At 39.3% G+C, this 25,900-nt stretch overlaps 1 protein-coding gene across 1 annotated transcript in view; it reads right to left on the reverse strand.

Annotated features, from left to right (window-relative positions):
* Window positions 1-561: 561 nt before the first annotated feature.
* Window positions 562-25,900, reverse strand: part of LOC124139561 (cAMP-dependent protein kinase catalytic subunit 3-like) — a 59,957-nt gene continuing 34,618 nt past the window's right edge. Inside the window, exons 2-8 of the mRNA XM_046506734.2 lie at window positions 12,196-12,364; window positions 9,560-9,823; window positions 8,559-8,678; window positions 8,137-8,232; window positions 7,642-7,699; window positions 5,978-6,055; window positions 562-4,958 (exon numbers count right to left, since the gene is read on the reverse strand). Coding sequence (XP_046362690.1) covers window positions 4,833-4,958; window positions 5,978-6,055; window positions 7,642-7,699; window positions 8,137-8,232; window positions 8,559-8,678; window positions 9,560-9,823; window positions 12,196-12,364 — 911 coding nt within the window. The 3' untranslated portion in view covers window positions 562-4,832. The remainder of the gene's footprint in view (window positions 4,959-5,977; window positions 6,056-7,641; window positions 7,700-8,136; window positions 8,233-8,558; window positions 8,679-9,559; window positions 9,824-12,195; window positions 12,365-25,900) is intronic.

The following is a 25,900-nucleotide window of genomic DNA, read 5'->3' on the forward strand; positions in this document are numbered from 1 at the left end:
TACCAACACAACAGGAGTTTTACCATGCACCATGTGTGAGATTCATCAAAACTGTACAATGGATATGTGTAAATATATGGTGGGTTATGACCAATTGAAACATTTGTGCAAAAAATGTGCAACTGAATTATTTCCCCTTGAAATACCGGTAATCACAAAACTGGCCCCATTATGACGGCCATACGAACCATTTCATCTACAACATATAATCTGGATGTCTAAACTCTCAAAAAGTTCTTTATTGCAAGGAAGTGGAAATAACATTTTAATTTCATAGCAGCATTACATTATTTTAAAATTGTATTCAGACCGCCTCCGTGGTCTAGAGGTAAAGCCTCCGCCCAGAGTGCGGAAGGTCCGGGGTTCGATCCCCGGCCGCGTCATACCAAACGATCTTAAAAGATGGTACTTGTTGTTACCCTGTCTGCGATCGGCATTAAGGGGCTAAAACAAGGACTGGTCGGCTCAGAGTCAGTATACTGTGTCTGAGTGGGGTATTCATGTTAAACTGCGGTATGGTATCTCAGTGAGCTAGCACTATAAATCGGTATCAGTCTGGACTAGTACAAGCAGCCTAACACACACGTGCATGCACTTCGCTATATAAGTGCAATAATCATGGACGTGACGTTAAACCCAATTACACCTCACCTCACCCGAAACTGTATTCAAGGGGAGATAACTCAGTGCCACATGGAATAGTCAGCCCTGCTCTGGGTTGATTGAGGTAAGGAAGGCACTGTAAATGTGCCTGTGATGGGATTTTGATTACTTCATGTAAAACGTGTTGAAATGAACAATGACTATACAAAATCACTGTCAGTAAAATGAAAGCAATGACAGTTTCTAATTAACCTACGTAACACAAATTCAAAAGTCTACACCATCATTGGGGATCCTAACATAACATAGCAGAAACTAACACAACATAATTATGTTCATTTGTTAAAAAACAAAGGTTTGTTAATTTTTCTATAATTAACCCAAGACCATTTTCTTTAGCTTACAGATGACCCAATTATTTTACAAAAGTGAAAAATAGAAAATGATGCATTTATTTTGAAAATTTTATTGTTTTGGTTTTGGTTTTATATGGATTTCATTAATATTGACCTCAAACATACCCTGACAACAATTTTGTGCTTTTTCCATATCATCAATAATGACCAGGAAAAGCTAGGAATCAAAACATGAATATTTTCAGACCTAATTTATTAACAATAAATCAGAGAGATTAGGTATAACACTCATGTTAACTGAACTAAGAAATCTTCCTAATTGACACGATAATTGTGTCTAATGTCATGTCACACTTGTCTCTCAGGATAATAAAATGTCTCTGACCTATTTTGTAACTGGATATCCAGTTGACGAACAAAGGGAAATAAATTGATATACCCTGGTAAATATACATTAATATCTTCATTGGACAGTGTGGACTATGAGTAAGACACATGTGCTGTCCAATCAGCAACTGGGTTTCTTTCAGCATCTCACTGCAGCCTGGATCAAGGAAAAGACTGTTGGTGACCTGCATCAAGCATGATGCTGAGAACATCCTCTGCCTAATCCCTGCAGTTTAGTACAGTATTGACAGGTGGAGTCTCAGGTGGAGTCTCAGGTGGAGTCTCAGGTAGGTGCAGAGTGTGCACTGCCTCCCCACCTTTTGTTTCTACCTATGTCAGTCTCTCTGTCATGTTTTTTGTGTGTTTTTTTCATTATGATTTTCAGTGTGCACCCCGCCCCAGCCCACCTTGTCAAACACTGGACTATAAACTGAGAACTAATGTTTTAGCTCAGAGTACTTGATTGGCCAACCAATCAGTTCATTTTGCGATTTTTGCGCTGAAATGAAACAGCTGTGATGTTGTATCTTCATACTAACATCACAATATTTTATTTGTAAGTTTAACACTGCACCCAGCATTATTCTATATATATGACAGTATACCTCAATAATGGAGTTAGCTGACAAGCTTATTCTTTCATGTCAAGGCAGCCAGTGACCATGGTGACAGATACTAGAGTAATGATCCCCACTGTCAGGATACGTTGACAAGCAAGCAAAAACATCAGTCAGCCTGACCGATCCACTAAGTCGCCTCGTAGGACAAGCATAGATTGCTGGGGACCAGTCCTAACCTGGGATTCCCACGGGGCTATGGTAGCAGATACCTTACTCAACCAGAAATGTTGCCAATTTTCATACATGATTTGATTGCGGAAATTCGGTACATAATGTCAGCAAATCAAAGCTTCCTCCAACATACATGTATCGTACTGTTGCAGGACCTCATAATACCATCTTGTAGGGTAGGGATCAATATGCACCAATGCTTTCTGGAAACCAGTCTCCAGGGTTTTTAACTTTCATTAACAGTGTGAAGTAAGAAATATCAATGTACAAATGCCACATCGGTAATCCCTTGCACATTTGTATACAAATCCTAAAAACTTAAACTTAAAAGTTTTTTTAGAACTGACTTCAATATAAAAATATTGAAGTCAGTTCTAAAAAGAAATTTTAAGTTTAATTTTTTTTAGAACTGACTTCAATATTTTTTTGTGTTTATGGAGGTACAAATGTAAAGAACAGATTGCACACTTTGCATAAATTAATTTAGCACACTAGTTTTTATGTTTATAACTCCATAAGCGCAACAACATATCAAAGTCATTTCTCATAAAAAAAACACATCAACAACTTCAGGCTGCTTATTTGATCATTAACACAAACAAATGTACACAATATGAAATCAGTGACATACATCAGCACCCATTCTAGAATAAGACTATCAGGAAACAGTAGTCCATTGGTGGGTGTGGTCTTAATTTCGTGGGATTTATGGTAATATAAAGATATAAAAAAAATTGCTTTGTTCGCCAATCAAATGACACGGAATCACTTGCAATTTATTTAAAACATAATATTCTTCAGTAGACACAAAAAGAAAGAAATACTTTTCTGACTCTACCAAACATAATAAGATATCAAGCTTTTAAAATAACTTGATTAATATTTACCACATAAATAGCACAACCTTTGGAAGACGAGTATGAACACACACCACAACCTTATCAAACCTTGATCATTTCACTCATTCACTCGTCAATCTAGAGGAACAAAAGTTCTCCCATGACCTACACAACACAAAAATATACATTTTGTAAATGACAGTGAGTAAAACAGTGTCCTAGAAATGCTGTTCTGACAAACTGTCTTGATTTGAGAACGGCCAAACTGACGTATCTGAGTATGTTTTTAAGTAAAATGTTGAATGATATTTGATATAACATTTACAAAAAAAATATCAGTCTTTCATATCCAGAAATGGCCTCCAGTATCAAAAAAACTGTGAAACCCTTTTTTGTCCAGTTCTTATATTCTTAATATCAGATGTATTACCGGTAAAGAGTGCATTCACTGCAATGTGACGATCTTTCGACATAAATTTTGTATATTAGTGATGATCTGACCCTTAATAATGTCATGATTCTTGCACTACAATGCAAAGTGATAGTCCATATACTATCTCCACTTCAAACATATTTGTTCACAAGTCCTGCAATAGACAACTGCATATCTCACAGGCTTGACATAATCAACCATAGTAGACTTTGCACAGTGCTAGCCGATGCCCGAAATAGTCCCATCGGCGAGTGATGTTATTAAACATAGTTTAATAAACGGGTATTGTTATTAGTGTGTGATATCTTCACTGATGGGTAATAAACAAAGCTATAACATAATATACCCTTCATTGGGATCATGTTTTTTCCAATTTTGAACAACAGTTGCTGCAGATTGGGGTCCGAATATTGGCCTCTGATAATACCAAAATAAATCTCTGCTGTAATAGCTGGCCCCATAAGAATACTTGATGAAAGTAGGAGAAACTTTAAATCTCAAATCTTGAACAAATTTGTCAATGCAGAAGAGTTAGTTGAAATCAACAAAACAAAGAAAACAACCCATATATATATTCTTAACATGAAAGAAAATATCTGTACATCTAGTTTGTGATATCATCCCCGACCCACATCACTGACAGTTGTCTGGGGGGGTGTGGTGGTCTGCTTTACTTGTTAGATGGGCATGCTAACAGCATTCATGCCTTAAAGGAGAACTCCTCTCTGTCAGTTAGGCTGTGCCTGCCCAGCAGCCCACAATAACAATAGTACTTGTCACCCTCTCCAACAGTCATGGAATGGCAGGACTTACTCCGGATATGTGTCACTGTACTTGTAGCAGGTTGATCTTAAAAGCAATTTCTTGATAATAAAACCATCAAAATGATCAAACAGTTTTACTGATCACACTCCCAATAATATAAGACATGTTACCATGGCAACAAGCCAACCATTAAAATGACGTGTCTTGTTGCCGCCCAGCATCTAAACAGAGGCTCAGAAACTCAAAGACTCCGGCATGTGTACTTATCACTTGACTTCCAAAATTTGCTGTCTATCACAGAGAAATCTTTGACAGTTTATTGATGGTGGTTTCGTAAAATATTGGTCACATGACATTCCCTGGTCCGGGACGGGCAGAATGTTCCTCACAAATACATTGTTCTGCAGAGAGAGGCAGGATGGCATGGCTCTGTGAACAATAAGGAAAGTCTTTGCTGTAGTTCTGGTTCATGCCAAACATTGTGAAAGACTGTACTGGAAGATATGAAAAGTTATACCTTCATTTCATCACCTAATGAAATAAAATGCCCAACATTGATGGAGACCTTGGCAAATGACAGACAATGTTCACACCAGCATACCAGGTGACAACGCTCGACACTTGAGCAAGATGACAAGGCCATGCCACTGATGAAGGACTAAAAGTCGGCGAAGATGTCCTTCGTTTCTTGATCAACTGCTGCAGCATCCTGCCAGTTGTCATCGGAATAGTCATCAAAATTTGTTGTATCCCCTGAGTAGGCAAGCTTTGGAACAATTGGGGGCTGAAACAAGGAGATGCAAGGAGTTAGGAGGAGTGTGTGAGTGGCGGGTGCTAACGGTAGAGCAGGACATGTTTACCCCTTTTCTTGAACACCTGGTGTCATAACTTCTTTGAGAGGCATTTAGAAGTTGGAGTACTAAGTAAGGATAAGATATATGGATGGACAACTTCTTTATAACAATTAGGAGTGACGTTTCACTTACTTGATAACGGTGTTTGAACCTACATCGAAACGACCTGGTGTCATCACTGATTTTCAGTGATCCATTCATATAATATTCACCACTACTTTGTCTTTTACACCAGTTGGAGTCTGATTATTCTCTGACGTTGTTGTTTTATATTTACATGTTATACTTTATAGTTAAGGAACCTTTGTACCATAATAACGGTATCAAAATAATCAGACATGTTCAAATTGTTCACTACTAGCCTTTTTGCTTTCTTACACTTGCAAGTCTTACACTGCCATTGTCAAGTACATAAGAATGCTAACAAACAGCCTGATTTTCTAATTGCAAGAGAAAATCTGACTATGCGGAAGTGGAGGACACAATGTGAATTGTCCACCACCCAATGTATGCTTGTACTGACCCTATCTACATCAGAGAATAACAACTTCGGTCAAATACTTGCTCATGCAAAATATTGAAAAACTAATGCTGGGGACAGGACTTATGCTTGAGACAGGATATTTATTTGTTCCCTTCATCAAAACATGCCAATAAAATTTGGCATGTAGTCATACAATTACATCAACATTTTTTTTTTCTCTGGACAATTTATTTGGGGGGGGGGGGGGGGGGGGGGGGGTTGGGGGGGTGTTAAAGCCTGAGGACAACTATTTTTCATCTTTTTTTTCTGGGTCAAATTATGTTTTTTAATAATTGTCAGCCCCCACCCCCAGAACATGGAATGGTCAGTGTAAACTACCCCCATAACACTGTTTTCAATTTGTGGGTGGGTAGTTTTACATATGAATTAGTCAATTCACGTTTAGTGACTTCCCTCGTATCTCACCTTGAGTTTTCGGTTGAAGACGTCGTCCCAGTTGATGCCCTTGAACCACCGGTGTCTCTTCACATCCTCTGCTCCAAACTGGAAGAGACAATTCATCATGAACACCCAACCAGTACATTCTTGTTGCTGTCACAGTTCTAGTTTTCTTAGTTCACTGTGCACCCCGTGGGATTCCAGGTTAGAATTTGTCCCCAGCAACCTATGCTTGTATACTACACCACATTTGATTGGGATATTTTTATCTTTCCAAGATTCACAAAAAATATTCTTAAATATGTCAAGTGTATCTTTAAACATAGCGGACATATTTGATTTGCCTATCAAATATTGAGTGGGATAGCTGGAGGTAAATGAGTGGATCACATGGTTAGGCTTGGTTGATTGAGACTTATTGTACGCTGACTGCATGGATCATTGGTCATAATATCAATCCAGATTATTTACAAGCCACCATCCTTTATCATCCAAAACTGGCTCCCACAGGAGATATCGCTTGGGTGAGATCAAGCGATATCTATACTGCAGATATCGCTGCAATGAAATTGCATCACAATGCTTTGCAGACCATTGTGACATCATTGGTTACCATGACATCACAATCAAATGACATCACTCATGGCTCTGCTACTGAAGCTGTTTAGCAATACTTTTTACACTTAAGACACTGCTTATTTCTTTCTACAAACTGACAAAGTTGGAAGAACGATGTTGGATGATAAATAAAATCTCACCGTCGTGTCTTTTGATATCAAATATATCAACACTCGTTGATAAAAGTGGAAAAAAATCCTCGGCAAGCCTCAGACTTTTCCCACTTTTATCAACTCGGGTTGATATATTTGATATCAAAATACACTCGGGTGAGATTCTCTATAAAGCTGGAATATTGCTCACAATAAACTTACAAACAAAGTTGACTGTTCAGGAAATGATTGTACCCAACATCTTCACACAAACGTCTCGTATCCCAATTTACAAAAAGACATTGATTACATTATTGGGAAGCTTTACTGTAATAAAATACATTAAGTATTTCTGTTTTTCAACAGTTTGTTTCTGGAAACAACATAATCTCTATATACGAAACATGCACTGCTTCTTGTTAAATTATCATATCTATGTAATAGGGCTGGGACGAGTCCAAATTTATTACCCAGGTACCCAACGCCCTATTACCCGACCCTACCCGGGTACCCGCTGTAGGTCTCAAGAGATGGGCATGAAATGTCTGATAGGGAATTGTTTGACCAGAGCCCTGGCAAAACGTATTTAGATACACGCATAAACCGAGTTGGTCATGCATACACCGAAGTTGATTGAAGCTATATAAAGTCAGAAGGAATGCAAACATTAGTCACTTATAGTGTAACCATAGAGTTCTAGATAGCTTTTATCATACAACACTATATCACGTGACTAATCACGGGTCCGGGTAGTCCTGTGGGTACCCAGGTCCTACTCTGTACCCACCCGACCCGAGTTACCCGTCCCAGCCCTACTATGTAAGCCTTGCCTATACTAGCAGGTTCTCTACAGCACCAGTGTCCCACCACTCACCACTCAACCTAGTTCTTGCCTTGGAGTAATATGTATGATAATCAACTTATATTGCCCAGTGAGTGAATACAAATCTAGCCAGGGGAAGCAACTCTTGGTGCACTTACCTTCATATTCCCCAGCCTCCTTGTCCTATCATGAACAAGAAGCTTCTTAATGAGATCTCTGAAACAGGAATATTGGTTAATTAGAAGAAGCAATGAAGAAACATTATGTCACACAGTCTGGAGAATGACATCACAAAATAGGACAGTAGCCATACTTTAAAGAATATTAAAGCTGGAAGCACAGTTCTCTTGATAACAATCTTCATCCACATTCTAAAGTACGCTTAATGATGAAATTTTCACACAGCTTGTTACTATTCTTCTATAGATACAGTAATCTACATCTATAACGAACTGACAGATATACTGAACTGTTCTTATGTCCCATCCCTTTGCTGTATATGTGCTGTTAACGAACTACAGTTATAACGAACAAACATTAGTGGCCACTTTGAGTTTTGTTATAACCGTAGTTTACTCTATGTGTAAAACTTACCCTTAAAATATGAAGCTTATGTATCAAATATAAAATAAAAACGCTGCTTAAAAGCTCACTTGGCAACAGGATCCAGTGCTTTGGACCACTCTATCTTCCCTGCAAGGATTTTCTGGTAGATTCCAAATGGATTTTCATCATAGAATGGAGGGAATCTGAATGAGATATAGTTTCATAAAAGATTCTCATAGAGATGAAATAATGTTTCAGATGTAATATAATGGTTCTAAATACAGGCTTCACTCGGAAAGTAAATTAGCTTGTAAGTGTGTTTCGGAAATTAGCTCCATTGTATGCATGCTGAAAAAGCTTCATTGTGTATTGACGAGTGCTGTTATCAAACAATTGAGTTTTCCATTTAATGCATGTGTTTCTGTACATAAGTTAATTGAAAGTAATTGGGTTTTTTGGTTTTGAATATTTCACGCAAATACGCAGCTTATCTGTAGCTCTGTGGTCTATATCATTGTGACATACTCACCCGACCAACATTTCATATATGAGTACCCCTAGCGACCACCAGTCCACGGCCTTGTTGTGGCCCTTACTCTGGATAATCTCCGGCGCCAAATACTCCGGAGTGCCACACAGTGTCCATGTCCTGAAACAGGGAAGATGTACATCAGGGAACTGCTCTATAATTGGATTGTTTGTTGTTTTACGCCACACTCAGCAATATTCCATCTATATGGTGCCAGTTCGTAAACAATCGAGTCTGGACCAGACAATCCAGTGATTGACATTATGAGCATCAATCCACACAATTGGGATACGATGACATGTATCAACCATGTAAGCGAGCCTGACCGTCCAATCCCATTAGTCCCCTCTTACCACGTACATAGTCGCCTTTTACAGCGTTAGGTTGCTGAAGACCTGTTCTCTATCTGGATCTTCACGGGTCCTTGTTCTACGAAGCCATCTTGCCATCTACGCCTGTCATATCTTCTTCCATCTTAATCATAGCAAGTACCTTACCTGTAACTATGTACCATGAAATTAGGAGTTTTAATGACTCGGTTAACCGTTTTTACAATATTTGGTGTCAGGTCAGATGTCCACATTGGCAAGAATGATGTCTTTAGGGGGGCACATTGTCAGGTCAAGAATGACATACCTGTAGGGGGGACCAGATTGTCAGGTCAAGGATGACATACCTGTAGGGGGGACCAGATTGTCAGGTCAAGGATGACATACCTGTAGGGGGGACCAGATTGTCAGGTCAAGGATGACATACCTGTAGGGGGGACCAGATTGTCAGGTCAAGGATGACATACCTGTAGGGGGGACCAGATTGTCAGGTCAAGGATGACATACCTGTAGGGGGGACCAGATTGTCAGGTCAAGGATGACATACCTGTAGGGGGGACCAGATTGTCAGGTCAAGGATGACATACCTGTAGGGGGGACCAGATTGTCAGGTCAAGAATTACATACCTGTAGGGGGGATCAGATTGTCAGGGCAACTACCTGTGTACCTACCTGTCTATCACCTTCTTAGCAAAACCAAAGTCTGTTATTTTCATGTGTCCCTCTGTGTCTAACAACAGGTTTTCCGGTTTTAAGTCTCTGTACACAATTTGCTGGGAATGAAGGTAGTCCAATGCAGATACAATTTCACACGCATAAAAGTTTGCATCCGAGTTTTTGAAAAACCCATGTGTGCGTAGATAAGAAAATAGTTCTCCTCCTGGAACATACTCCATCAACATGTACAGGAATTTCTCGTCGTGACACGCCCACAACCTGCAAATACAAGGTCACTCTGCTCAAAACAAGTCAAGGAAAGTGATTGAGTGTGTGGTGACACACCCACAACCAGAAAGTGCAAGGTCACACTGCGCAAAACATGCAAAGGGCAGGTGGGCGAGAGAGGGTTTATTGCCGAATCAATCTAAATAAGAGATACACCACAAATACGCTTCACACATTGTACCCATGTATGGAATCGAACCCGGGCCTTCAGTTTGATGGGTGAACACTTTAATCAATGAGGAAATCCACCCCATAAATAAAAAGAAAACACATATCATGAAATGTCGAATACACAAGCCATGTCATATATGTATGACTTAACAGACATACAAACTAAAATAATAAACACATTTGAGTGTATATACAGATATGTACATAATTTGGGTTTCAAACCCATGATCAGCAGATACTGGCATGACTATAAGGGACATAATTCTTTCTCTGCTTGTCTCTATACTGTATATACATCTTCAGCTGTAACAGTGCATTAAGATTCAGTGAACTCTTTTCATCATCACCCGATTATAACAGCCCTTTAAATAGGTTTTGGTCCTAAATTCATTTGGTTGGTTGGTTTGTTGTTTAACGCCGCACTCAGCAATATTCCAGCTATATGATGGCGGTCTGTAAATAATCAAGTCTGGACAAGACAATCCAGTGATTAATATCATGAGCATCGATCCACGCAATTGGGATCGATGCCATGCATCAACCAAGTCAGCGAGTCTGACCACCTGATGCCTGATCACAGGTGGTGTCACACTACTTGACAACAGGTGTCATGCTACTACTTGATCACAGGTGTGTCACACTACTTGATTACAGGTGTGTCATACAACTTGATCACAGGTAGTTGCCGCTTATGACAAGCATAGTTGCCTTTTACCATGTTCACGGCTAGCATCGATTGCTGAAGACCTATTCTTCCCTGGATTTTCTAGGTTCTCATTTTAGGAACAACCCTGTATAGAGATAACCAAATATAGTCATCGCATAGTCCGACAACATATACACATCAATCAAACTGATACGAGCAAAACAAGACCTAATATGAAGTGTTATTCCCTCCTACATGTGTGCTATAAAAAAACTTTCCAATCAATCAATTGCTACTGACTGTGGTGGCCTGTTATATATCATTGTGTTATGTTCTATTTATCATATACATATTAGCTGGATACAACGATATAAATTGTATTCAATGTGCATCTCTGAGTAGTGATTCACTGATTGTAGACACTTTTCAAATACAACTTTGTACACTTCAATAAATCAATAAACACAATGCTGATTTAAATATATTTTTAAAATCAATAACATTTTTGGGATCCTTGTATCATGAATTATGCATGCTTTAGTCTCAGTGAAAATAACGTTCATATGAATAATGTTGAGTGCTTGTTGGGAGGTATGTGTGTATATCAATGTCAATGTTAATCCTCAGTCAACATATATCAATATCACACAGCAGCTAGGGAGTATAGGCCCCATATTACCGGCACATAATCATAATTACAAGGGGTGTCATGATTCAACAATGTATCAATGCAATGCAAATTTAGCCCTGTATCTATTCATGCCATATTTATGTATGATTTTCAAAAGAAATATGTTCTAATAACATGGCCTGATAACTACTTGGGTTACCATTATGATGAAAATAAATGCACAATCTGATTGCATAATACAAGCCTAAATTAACCAATCATGCAAGTTAACAAAGCGACAAAACCTTTTCCATATCCAACAGAAATCTTTGCATAAAGCAAATGAGCATGTGTTCATGAATCACTTTCACATGGTAATGACACCAGGTGTTTGTGAAAAGTGGAGTGTATCCTGCCCCACCGGTGGCACCCCCCACAAACACAAAATGCTTGATAGTGGCTGACAATAGTAACTTGTTCCAACACAGAGAATTTCACACAAAATCAGCACAATTTAAGTAATATTGTGATTCATATCATATCATGATTCAAGTCTCTAACTATACCCCAAATAATTACAATGTTACAAAACTCAATATCATGCTAAAAGAGTGAGTATTGTTTTATGCCCCTGTATCAATATTCCAGCAATAGTGAGTGAGTGAGTGAGTGAGTGAGTATGGTTTTACGCCGCTTTTAGCAATATTCCAGCAATATCACGGCGGGGGACACCAGAAATGGGCCTCACACATTGTACCCATGTCGGGGATCGAACCCGGGTCTTCGGCGTGATGAGCGAACGCTTTAACCACTAGGCTACCCGACCGCCCCTACAAGTCACATTGGAGACACCAGTGTGGGAGTCAAACCTGGACCTTTGGGATGATGAGATATTGCTGCAACCACCAGGCTACCCCAGAGAGAAACTGTACTCACATATTCACAATAAATGGATGGTGGCTCTGTGACAATATCTCCTTCTCACTCTTGATGTGATCGGCCTGTTTGAGGCGAATGATCTCCGCCATGGCCATCACCTTGAGAGCCAAGTATTGCTTCGTTCCCTTCTGTCGTACCTGGATAACACGTCCGAACGTACCTGTGCCTGGAATATACAACAAGTTTATGAGAAAACAGTATGGAACATTCTTTCACACACAATAGAATCACAGGTGTGTCAAACAATTTTTACCCAGTGTCTTGTCCAATGTCTTGTCACATAACCTGATCCCAGGTGTAACACTACTTGATCACAGGTGTGTCATACAACTTGATCACAGGTGTGTCACTACTTGATAACAGGTGTCACACTGCTTGATTACAGGTGTGTTCAATATTTGATTACAGGTGTGCCTTACAAATTGATTACAGGTGTGTCATACAACTTGATTACAGGTGTGTCACACTGCTTGATTACAGGTGTGTCACACTATTTGATTACAGGTGTGTCATACAACTTGATTGCAGTTGAGTCACTACTTGATAACAGGTGTCATGCTACGTGATCACAGGTGTGTCATACAACTTGATTACAGGTGTGTCACACTACTTGATTACAGGTGTCACACTACTTGATCACAGGTTTCGTTTGTTTGATCGTTTGTTGTTTAACGCCGCATTCCAGCTTTAAAATAATCGAGTCTGGAACAGATAATCCAGTGATTGATCACGCAATTGAGATCGATGACATGCATCAACTAAGTCAGTGAGCCTGACCACCTGATCCCTGATCACAGGTGGTGTCACACTACTTGATAACAGGTGCCATGCTACTTGATCACAGGTGTGTCACACTACTTGATTACAGGTGTGTCATACAACCTGATCACAGGTGTTTCACACTACTTGATTACAGGTGTGTCACACTACTTGATTACAGGTGTGTCATACAACCTGATCACAGGTGTTTCACACTACTTGATTACAGGTGTGTCACACTACTTGATCACAGGTGTGTCACACTACTTGATCACAGGTGTGTCACACTACTTGATCACAGGTGTGTCACACTACTTGATCACAGGTAATGCCTTGATCGCAAGCATGTAACTCAAGATTACAAGTGTATGACATGATATAATGGTCCTCGACCCCACAAACTAGGGGCTGCACTGTGAGCAATGATGAGCAATGATTAGGGCAGGGTATGGTCATGCAAGGTTCCCTATTGGCTCTGCGACACTGTAAAACAGTCCTGTCCTGCTAAGAGTGTATCAGATTTAGACAGAAGAAAGTCTTGAATGTGAAATGAAAGAGTCTTCCCAGGCTGCCCAAGTCCCTCTGTTTATGTACACAAGCTTCACCTCTGGAACGATCCAACAGATGTTCACATCTCTGACCTTCTGCAACCCCATCCAGTATATTTGGAACATTCAGCTACTTTCCCCTCAACAGGAACAAATGGTCATAATAAAAGTCATATAATACTTAGACCTTCTGTTGAACTTCTCCTCAAAATAAACACCATTCAACTATACTGTTCAAATTAATGTGGTTTAAACATTTACATAAGATAATAGAATAATTTCCATTGACAAAAAAATGAAGGTATCCTATGGCCATTTGTCCGCAGAAAAAATGTACAATGAAGATGACACACAGACCAGCCAGTGAACACTTCAGTCAGCTCTTATGCCAAGTGAAGTGAATAAAGAATACTACTAAACAGAAGTTAAGGACCAGAGCCCCATACCTAAGAGCGATCTTAGCACTACGATGATCGTAAGCCTATGTTAAAGTATGGGACTTACGATCGCCTTAGTGCTAAGATTGCTTTGAGGAACGGGGCCCAGATGGCATGACAGATTAACAAGCAATATGAAAGAATCGGGTTGTCCTTAACAGTTTTTAAGCAGTATATATCTGGTGATGCAGCGATAGAAACATTTTTTGGCCAGTAGTCCTTATTATAAATGATAACATATAGCAAAACAATTAAAGAAGGGCTAATTCCTTATGATACCTTAACTATTGGCCAGTTGGGCAGGGACTTGAGGACTGGTGCCAATCCCTAATGCTGTGAGGGCCAGAAGGTGGGTGGGGATGTGGTGCGGGTGTGGAGTGGGTGTGGAGTGGGTGTGGTGAGGGTGTGGTGGGGGTGTGGAGGTGTGTGTGGTTGGGTGTGATGTGGGCGTGGAGGCGGTGTGGAGGATGGTGATGTGGGTGTGGAGGGGATGTGGAGGGGGAAGCCTTGCTCAAGACAGACTTCCTTTTTCTGTCACTCCTTCAAGACGGACCTTGTTTCAACAGAATGTTTTTCAGGACATCTAGGAGGTCCAGCAAATAATTATATTTTGCATGTGAATACGTGTAAAATTACTTTTTCCCCCAATTCTTTCTGCATCAAATTCATTTCTAAAAATATCAAGCCTCTCTCTCTTTCCAGAATTGAAATGGTCAGACCCTACGTGTTGGAATACATGTACTACTGAACATAAATGGAAACAGATTGAAATTATGTTCCCTGATGCCGTAATCAGTGCAAACTCATCAGCATTTCATATAGATACAGATAACACAAAAAGCTCATTAGGTTTGGGGTTTTTACTAAATGGGATGCTCTTAAAATTAACAGCGTAAGTTGTAATATAGCATCAGCTTCAGCCTTGATTCACATCTTCAAAAGAACAGTGGGAAGCATCTAAAAGCAAAGAGCCACCTTCAGTTTAGGCTGATGTAATAGGAATACTCTTGTTTAGTTAGAAATAATAAGCATGCTTATGTTTGGCTGGTACAATAGGTGCAATGGGGTGCATTGTGGGGCAGGTGCTTGCTGCAACAGAGCCAGAGTGAAAACATTAAATCGTTTATCATATCCCAGTTTGGGGCAACATGACCCTGAGATATGAAGTTGGATAGGGAATTTTTGTTTTTGTTTTCATCTAGACCATTAAATGATTACTGATGGACAGATAGACATGCTGTTTTGGGGAGCATATATAAATAGAAGGTAAAAGATGGTGGCCTTGCACTGTAGCTCACCTGGATATGAAGCCAACAGTTTAAAAGTTGTTGTCAGCATTTGATACCGTATTTTCTTGAGTATAGTGCGCACTTTTTTTTGAAAAAACACAGCTGTGTAGAAGGGGGTGCACATTATACACGAATTATGAGTTTGGATGTTTTTTTCCCCCATGGAAAGATATTACCGTGAGCACGAAACACCGGAAATACCATGTCAACAAATCCATACTGAAGTACGCAAAATAATCATGTAATTACACTGTCTGGCTATAAAAAGTGTTCTTTGTATATCTGGACTTATGTTTGTAACTTATTTCATTAATTTTATTCAAAATTCCTCTTAATTTTGTTTTTATTAATTTCGGCGAAATCGTGTGTGAAGCGATTGGAAGATCGCACAACTCACCGTTATTAACAGCAACCACGGTCAGAATACCGCTATTGACGCCTTGAAACGAACTTTAGTTGACAGAGAATGGATACATATATCATAAATGACATACTTTGACTCGTTAAAAGTCATATTTGTTTTTGTTTGACGATTCTATGTCAACAGGAAATTCTCGCGATCACGCGATCACGTGCGCGTGAGCCTTGACGGTGACTGGTCAGACTGGTTCCATGTAAAAAATAATACCCGGGAATAGCGATCAGCTGCTTCGCTTAGGGTTATTATTATTTTAAATATGTTTAGTAAAGGCTACATATAATAAAGAAAATAATGGAATATATTATTCCTGATAAAAGAAATAGTTTCAGATACAATTGATGCCGATCCTTGCATTAAAAATCCTATAAAGTTATATCATTGGGTGTGTCTTGACCGAATCACCGGTCGATTCCAAGAAAACGTGTGTACAGCTGATTGCTGTTTCCGGCTTAGTTTACGAGAAAATACACAAGGTAATCTTAATCCCTAGATATAAAACAATGCCTAGCAGAACAATAAATACTATTTAAACGGTAAATAAACATGTCTGGTGATTTTTTATCTCAAATTTCGAATTTGTACTGACAAAGTTTCTCATCACCCGTTCGTTTGGCGGACTTCGCTGAAAGGGTACGGTGTAATTTTTTTCTGCGCATAATATTCAAATTTCTTTTTTTCCAAAATATTGAACCCGCTAAAGGGGGGTGCGCATTATACATGGGTGCGCACTATACCCAAGAAAATACGGTACTCAATTTCTTTTTTCATAATTACTGAGGACTAATAACTAACACATACAGATTTGAACAACATATGACATTCAGTCAGGTGAGCTAAAAACAGTAAAACTGGCAAAATAAATTCAGTCACAGCTGTTTTGCAGGGTTGAAATGAGTTTACAAGTGTAGTGAGTTCTGAGCGATTAAATTGGGGTTCAGGGTCCACCTGAATATTAAATGGACCCCACGTGTTGAGAATAAATGATTTACTGAACATAAACAGGAACAGATTATAATTCTCCCTCACGTGCATAGTCAGTGCCCCCTCATCAGCATTTCATGCAGATATTGATAACACAAAAAAGCTAATTACTTCACTCAACTATTTCAATGAATATACAAAATGGGGTGTGGTTAAAATTAACATCAATCTCAGACTTGATTCTCATCTTCAGTTTAGTTCAAAGTAGTGAGGTGAGGTGAAATAGGGTTTAACGTCCCATCCAAGGTTATTGCACTTTTATATGTGTGTGTGTGTGTGTGTGTGTGGCTGCTTGTACTAGTCCGGACTGATGCCGATTTAGTAGTGCTAGCCCACTGAGATACCATGCCGCAGCTTAACACGAATACCCCACTCAGACACAGTATACTGACTCCGAGCCGACCGGTCCTTGTTTTAGCCCCTCGTGCCGAGCACCAGGCAGGGTAACAACAAGTAGCATCTTTTAAGTGACACAGTCGGGAATTGAACCCTAGACCTTCCACTTTCCAAGCGGACGCCCTACCATAAGACCACGGAGATGGTCTCACCTTCAAAGAGCAGTGCTCCTGTGAAGATCCTGGTTAGAATTGGCCTTCGGCAACCAACAGGATTGGGTGGTCAGACTGGCTGTCTTGGATGATGCATGTCATCGTATGCCTACTGCACAGATCGATGCTGTGATGTTAATCACTGGATTGTCTGGTCCAGACTCGATTATTTGCAGACCACCGTCACGTAGATGTAATGCTGCTGAGTGCGGTGGGACAGTGGGACAAACAGTGGGATGCATCAAAAGCATTGACATTGAGCAACATTGACAAATAGATGCATAGTCTTAAGTTCTCCCTATGGATCCATGTATAATAAGAACAGGCAACCTGCGTAACTTCACACTCTGAGGAGCAAGACATTACCAATATCAACAGATCACTGCTTTCAAATGGCATTTTCAACTCCCTGGGGAGCACACAAATGCAAGACATCCATGAACAAGGGGCAGCAAACTCTGCAGCATTAACACGACCCCCCGGGCAAGGGTGGATGTCTGACGTACGTGGCATGAAGCAAGTACACTGGGGTACACTGGAAGCTTGCATGATGCAACAGTTAAACTAGACTGTCTCACAGTCCCAGAACCATATTATTTCCCCTCCCATCTCACCCTTTCTGTAATGCTAAGCCTTATTAGAAGCAAGTCTACATTTTCTGCAGGTTCTGAATCTCCCATCTCACTGGGGCTGCTTTTCAATTAAAATGAAGGCATTTGTTTCTATCAAAATTATCTATTTTCAGAGACTAAGTAGTCAACAGCTAAAGTGCCTCAAGACAGATGGGAAACTTGAAGAGGAACAGCTCGTGAGCGTGTTGACCCAGGGGCAAATAGTCTCGGGAATCAACACGCCATGCTATTCATCACCTGTATGATGGACCTCTTCCGATGGTCTTAATCATACCAAAACCATATTACAACCTGAGAAATATTATCAGTGACAATAAACTTGAAAATTATGGTCTTGAGAATTGTGGCATTTGTGACCGTAGTATAGCAGCATGGGGGAAGTGTTTCATCACACAGACAACTCGGGTTTGAATCCCAAATCAAAAGTGAGTGAGTAAGGTTTTATGCCGCTTTTAGCAATATTCCAGCAATATCACGGCGGGGGACACCAGAAATGGGCTTCACACATTATGCCTATGTGGGGACTCAAACCCAGGCCTTCAGCATGACGAGCAAACGCTTTAACCACTAGGCTAACCCCCCCCTATTCCTTATACCCCACTGTGCTAATGAATACTCCAGTTCTGATAAAAGTGGCACAGAAAATCATTAATCTTATTGCAATTTAAAAGGCAAAATACAGAGCCAAGATGTAATTTTGTTGGAATAGATTATTTCATAATTTTCTTATTAAATATATTTAATAGTCACAGAACATATCCCTCTTCTATCAGTCTAGCCTGTCACCAAATTGACGAGTAAATATACTGTCACTATATGGCTGAAATAATGCTGATGTGACAGTAAATTTAACTCACAGTTAAAATTATAAATACTTTCACAATCTAACTTTGCTGAATAAGCAATTTTTATAGTTTGAATATTTATATAAATACACAACTAAGCAAACTGCATCAGTATCCTGCAAAGATAATCAGCCTCTGCTCCACAAGCCATTCTGAGGGAGTGGTGTAGGTTAGTCTAATCCCACAACCTGAGAGGAGGGCACAAAGAGCCAATAATTACAAGAAGGACCGACTGTCAACTGTCTATTCAGGCCACACACAATTCGGTCAGTGTGTCCTCGAAAAGCCTCTTAGCCATGACTGGCATCTCTAAGAGTATTCCTGTCCTATGTGATACAATGATCAGTATGTTAACACTACAGGGTATTTCTGTACATCTCGCCACAAAGTGTTCCAAATCTGTGGCACAATATGTCTCGCATTAATCACTGTGTAATTCACTGACGGTACAAGCTGTGTGTCCTCACTTTCATGTCAAGCTACGAACATTGAATAAAACATATATAGCTTGGAAATATGAGTACGAGATATATATAAGCTTCGAGTTTGTTCAGGGATAATACTTGTATCATGGCCATTAAAAAATGAACATGAGTTTTGTAAAAATGCTTAAATGTTTAAAATTAAAATAACTGTTAGAAACTGGTAGTTCCACACATTATACATTATAGTGAGTTTGATTTTATGGCCCTTTTAGCATGTTTAGCAACATTCCAGCAATATCATGGCAGGGTACACCAGAAATGGGCTTCACACATTGTACCCATGTCGGGAATTGAACCCGGATCTTCGGTGTGACGAGCAAACGCTTTAACCACAAGGCTTACTGACTGCCCCTTATACATCATTAATATACATGAATAAATAAGGTATTAAAATAAAACAACGTTGTTTCAATATAGATAACTATTGAATGTTTTGGTTCATGAGACAACTTATTTATGGTTTAATATTTAGAACATTGCAATGCTATTTATTACCTTATTTATTAATGTATATTTATAATGAATAATGTATGAACCTACCAGTTTCTAACAGTTACTTTAATCTTAAACATTTAGCATTATTACAAAACTCATGTTCATATTTATATAAGGACATGACCCAATTAGGCCGGTCTCTGCTATCATGCATGATGCAATGGAATATATATGTGTTATTCAATGTTGTGTAAAACTTGTCTATGCATACCTGCAATTATCATGTACAATTGGTAATATACCAACTTCGTAAATTGAGCGTCTTTTTCCATTGCAAAAAGGTATTATTCATTATAAACAAATCCTAAATCAGATCTTATATATCTTACATATTTCCGTGGTATATCTGTTTTATTCCATGTCTGGTAGAAATGCGTACCTGCAATCTACATGTACAAGTGATCCTTAAGTCCCCTGGTATTTGTTTGACATTCATATCTCTCTGTTTCTCCTTCCCCACATGTGGATGCAAGAATCTGGCTGTACCCACGCCAAGTCTGGCCAATGTGTTGACATTTCAAGAGCATGTACATGCATCCAAGTATAGCCGATATCAGCTTGGTGTTAAGGAGTGCTCACAGCAGTACAATATGAAAGTGTAACAGCTAAAAATAAAAATGATCATGAAGAATAGATAGAATCGGGTTAGAATAGGTCTTCAGCAACCCACACTTGCCGTAAAAGACGACTATGCTTGTCGTAAGAGGCAACTAACGGGATCAGGTGATCAGGCTCGCTGACTTGGTTGATGCAAGTCATTGATCCCAATTGTGTTGATTGATGCTCATGATGTCAATCACTGGTTATTTACAGACTGCCGTCATATAGCTGGAATATTACTGAGTGCGGCGTTAAACAACAAACAAACAAGCAAGTAAGTACCATATCCACAAGGTTATGACCCTAGAACCCCATCTTTGTTGCACGAGCAGATTAGACAGCTGCATTGTGTGACCTGACTGTTTCTCATTCTATCAACCACTAATTTGTTAAGTCTTTGAAAGGCATTTAGAAGTGATACACATAAGGGGAAGAATTTATGGATGTCAACTTCTTTATTATGAGGAACACAACATTTTGGAGTATATCATTCACCTGATGAGGAAGTATATACTCAGGAACGTTGTGTTCTTTATAATAAAGAAGTTGACATCCATAAATTGTCTAACTCACTGATTTGTTATCTTAAAGTCCCCATATGGTCTGTGTCTTTCTGATTAAAGTATAAGACCAGATCATTCAAAGTATGTTCATACCAACCAATCTTTTAATCATGATAAGAATGTTTGTCTTAACTTTGCAGATGAGGAGATGACATTTGCTGGGTACCATGATGGTAGCAGAAGTACCATTGGTTCCATGGTTCCAAGTGTGGTAGCCAAACTTCATCTTCCCGAGGCAAGAGAGGTAACTGACTAGGCTGGAATTCCTGGGCTCGATCGTAGCGCCACCAGTGGCTATTACGAGTTATGTCCTTTCTATGCCTCTCCTATTGACCAATCAGATTCAACCTCTCGTTTCACTTGCATTTGCTTCAAACAAAACGGTGGCACACAGTCAAGACGATCTGATCGATAATCAAGATCTATATTGTGATAATCCTACATCGCGAAGTGCATCAAATCACGTGAGCACCTTGATTAAAAACATGAAAAGATATAGAAAAAATCTGTTGACAACGAGTTAGCGGTGCACATGCTTTGCAAATCCTGCAGTCGACCAAAATCTGCATGACACTTTACGAACCGGATTTCGATTTCGGTGCACAATTTTGATTGGACTATGCATGGACTCGTTAGTCCAGCCAAAATGTAACTCCATAATACCAGCCTAGTTCGGCAAGGGTGGAACTCTCTTGCCTCGGGAAGATGCCAGACTTTGGTTGCTGACGATTCATTCCCTCTTTGTTTATACAGCATTGTAATGGAATAATCATATCTTTTTAACGTTTCCGTTTAATGCCCAACAACTTATTTCAATACAACCCTGTCATAACCAAACTGTCCATCATCGACAAGTTTTAAATATAGTAAACATATAACTTATTCTAGTCATAATATGACTGAAATATTGCTGTGACTATTTAACTCACTCACTCACTAACTAATATCCCGCCATGCACATTTTTCACTTACAAGCATGTTAGGTATCTATATTGCCAGTATGGGCATTTATTGCAGGTTATACAGTATATCCCAGACAACTTCTTGCACATATACCATGTATAACAGTAGACTCAGATGTTATTCATTTCATGCACCTCCATAAATACTGACTCAAGACATGTAGTTAGGATAATACCACTCACATCTTTCCTCCATCATCACCCACTGTAACGGTATCCAAAGATCCAAAAAGTGGATTCCAGATAGATACTACTACATCAGAGTTGTCTTCAAAGAAGTGAAAGTATTTTGAAGTTTTTCTGGTTGCCAGGTTACCAGGTTACCTTGCCCTGTTCATGGGCAGTTGTTCAAGCATAATGCAAGTGTAAATTGAGCATGTAATTGTTTGTCTGTGTGCTTGTTGTTCAACACTGCACTTAGCAATATTCCAGCTGTATGATGGCAGCTTATATATAAAATCAAGTCTGGACCAGATGATCGAGTGATTGATATTATGAGCAACGATGACACACAATCAACCAATTCACTAAGTCTGGGTGGTCCCACTCCCTGACTTGGTTGATGCATGTCATCCTATCCCAATTGCATGGATCAATACTCATGATGTCAATCACTGGATTGTCTGGTCCAGACTCGATTATTTACAAACTGCCGTCATATAGCTGGAATATTGCTGAGTGCGGAGCTAAACAACAAACAAACACAACAAATACTTTTTGTCCTCTTTAGACCAGCAAATACTCTAAGAGCACACATACACAAACCATACTGTTTCACAAAAAGATTCGATCACATGAACAAACAACTCAGGAATCTGTCATAACCAACCATTCCATTAAGTAGGATCAAATGACAAGCAGAGACTAATTTGCATATCACGTGACCAGACTTTTCTCTTATTTAAACAAACACGCTTATTCTGAAGTCAAAACAGACCAGCCCTAATGCAAGTCTTTTGGTGGGCTTTATATATTGGGCATAATTATATAGATAGACACATTTTTTATGGATAACAACTTCTTTAATACTGGGAAAAGTATTTTTCCCAGTATTAAAGAAGTTGTTATCCATAAAAATTGTGTCTATCTTGTCATCCGTCAGCTTCTAAGTAATGCCTATCAAACAATTCATAATTATATAGATATGCTAAAACAACTGTGTCAGTGAGGTGCATGACAATATATATTTCATACTCTCGATAGAGCTTCAATGACAGCATGTGGAGCCGTACAACCAATGTAAATAAAGGTTACGACACAAATGGAAATATTTTTTTTTTATGTTTTAGGGTACTCTTTCAATGAAAGTTAACCATTCTATGACATATATTTATCCAGATGTGTAGACTTGTCAAAAATGAAACAGATGCAGTATCTTGAATGGGTTGGGTAAGATGTGAAGAATTGTCACATGGCGCTGGCCTGTGGAGGTCCTGGCCGCATGGAACGCTGGGTAGGAGAGTGCATACGCTGCTTTAGGCCAATTCTCTCCCCCAATCCCCACAAGGATGTAATTGTTAAACTGAAACATGCAGGAACTGCAGGAACTGCATGGAAAACATGCATTGGTTGGTCAGGCACTGTGACCTTGGTTACATGCTCATACTGTCAACCATTGGTTTGCCTGGTAGGGACTTCATTCTTAACAAGCTGCCATGTTTGACTCCTGATTCTTCACAGGCTGCCATGACACCATGAATATTGCTGACTCTGCATTAGACATTCCTCCACGCATTCATTCACTGTCTGCAATCCATGAGAACCGTGAGGATGCGGGTTAGAATTCAGCAACCTGTGCTTGTCGTAAAAGACAACCAACAAATTCGGGTTGTCAGGCTCAGTGACTTGGTTGATACAGGTCCTCATATCTAATGATATCAATGACTGGATTGTCTGGTCCAGATTCGATTACTGTAAAACATGAAATTAATGCATCTCCAAAAGAATGCGACCGCTGGCCCCTAGCCAAAAATGCAACTCAACATGAATGCGATACCCCCTCCTCTCAAGCATCAGTGGATTTATATCTAAACAAAATGTCCTCTGTCAGGTTTACAGGAGAATCCTCACCTTAATCCAACCTTACATTAATCCAATTACATACCAAATAGCACTGCTTATTAGTGCTGAGTAGAGTATGACAGCTAAAACAATACGTGCGCGCTGGCTCGTGTCGGCCTTTGATGCAGTCGTAAAGAGCAAAGACACCGTGTTGGGTGGCGTCTGTCTGGACTTGCAGGTGTGATCAGTGATGACATGAGTCAGTAGAATGCTTGTCTTGACCCCAGCAGTGACAATTCACAGTATGTAATTAGTGTTTGAATGACATTGTTTATATACTTGTAACAAGTGCTGCTCAATAAACAGTGATGTGGAATACATAGTTGTTTGTTTTCACTGTATGTCTAAGTTGGTATTTCTGCTATCCAAAATGTCTTATTGTTGATATAAATGTGATGTTTAATAATGCGAGCAAAGACAACTCGCATTTTTCGCATTTAATTCAAGCTCGCGCTAATTTCAAGATTTACAGTATCTAAAGACCACCGTCACATAGTCATCTATAATTGCTGAGTGCAGCATTTAACAACAAACAAATAAACATCATGTACTGACGTTGAGGTAAGACAGAAAAGTGCTGTTTTCCTTCCACTCCTCCTGTTAGGCAAATCTGGTGAAATCAGTTCATTAAGCTGCAAGTGTAGAGAGTTGTCAAGCACCCCAGTAGTCCCAGCATATTGCACTAAAATAACTGTTATCACGCGGCAGATCAGCATTTATTGCAGAGAGATGCATGATTTCTGTGGAGTGTTCTGACAATATCACATGTTTTCCACGCCCTGGAGAGCAGCATGCATGTACTACAAACAACACATGCTGATTAACCATGGAATGCTTGTTCATAGAATCATGGTGGAATTTCTGAGGAATTTCTTGATTAAGCATAACTCTCTATCCATATTAGTGAGTGAGTGAGTGAGTGAGTGAGTGGGTGAGTTTGATTTTATGCCGCTTTCAGCAATATTCCAGCAATATCACGGCGGGGGACACCAGAAATGGGCTTCACACATTGTACCCATGTCCTATCCATATTAAGCCAAACAAATATGAATACTCAGGTTGATGGCACAAAGTAGTTTTGGTTTTGTGATCTTATCGTACTTAAACATTATAAACATCCTCATAATCACAATTATAACCAGCATCACAAGGTCTGATTTAAAAAATTGATTCATTGAACCTACCCTGAATTTTGCCAAAAAATAATAAGAAAATCTCAAAAAGGTCATTTCAATTGATGTTTCAAAACACCTTTATTTGTGAGGTCAATCAAAAAAACTAATACATATTGATATACAGACATTTTTGTTTTATTGCTTACAAAATTATAATATTTTCAATTAATTTACCGATATGGAAAGCGACAGTAAATGATTTTGTTTTTAACATTTTACTTATTTCTGGTCAGCGAGATAAACTGCTTTTTTTATTATTCACTTTTATATTTTGTTGAGTCAGCTGATTCAAAACCATGCTCAGGTCTTCTGCAACTTTGCATTCTGACCTAGACTATCTGTGAAAGATATACCATCCATCCAGCCTCATGAGCTTGATGGGAAACCTTCAAATTTCACATCAGCATATCCTTCACAGTTGTTTTCTGCTAATCTCAGTGCAACAGTTCATTCCAAAATTCACGAATTCCAGTTCGAGTAAACGAGAAATTTATCATCCCTGCTTAAAATTGCACCTTCTCTGCTCACTCATCACGCTTGTCTGCCACAGGACACATGTTCCTTCCCACAATGCACTACTACTAGAGTATCCTGCAATCCACTTTCACAACTCATTACATCATTGACTCACATACATCACCGCAAGACGGCAATGTGTTCATACAGAATCTGGTTATGTGGAAGCATTTCATGGGTACAATGGGGATGAATGTGGAGCCATGCTACCATGGAAATAAAAATAATTGATTTTCGTTTCAGTTATCAAAATGCACTATCAGTACATGCTCCACACATGTGCTACATGAAGAATTTCATTCAGTATTCCAGTTGTACTCCAAGACGTTCATGTAAGTAAAATATAGGTATTCCAGTTGTACTCCAAGTCCTTCATGTAAGTACA

This window comes from Haliotis rufescens, unplaced genomic scaffold, assembly GCF_023055435.1.
Source record: "Haliotis rufescens isolate VD_foot unplaced genomic scaffold, xgHalRufe1.0.p SCAF_9, whole genome shotgun sequence".
In the NCBI taxonomy this organism is placed as follows: Eukaryota; Metazoa; Mollusca; class Gastropoda; order Lepetellida; family Haliotidae; genus Haliotis; species Haliotis rufescens.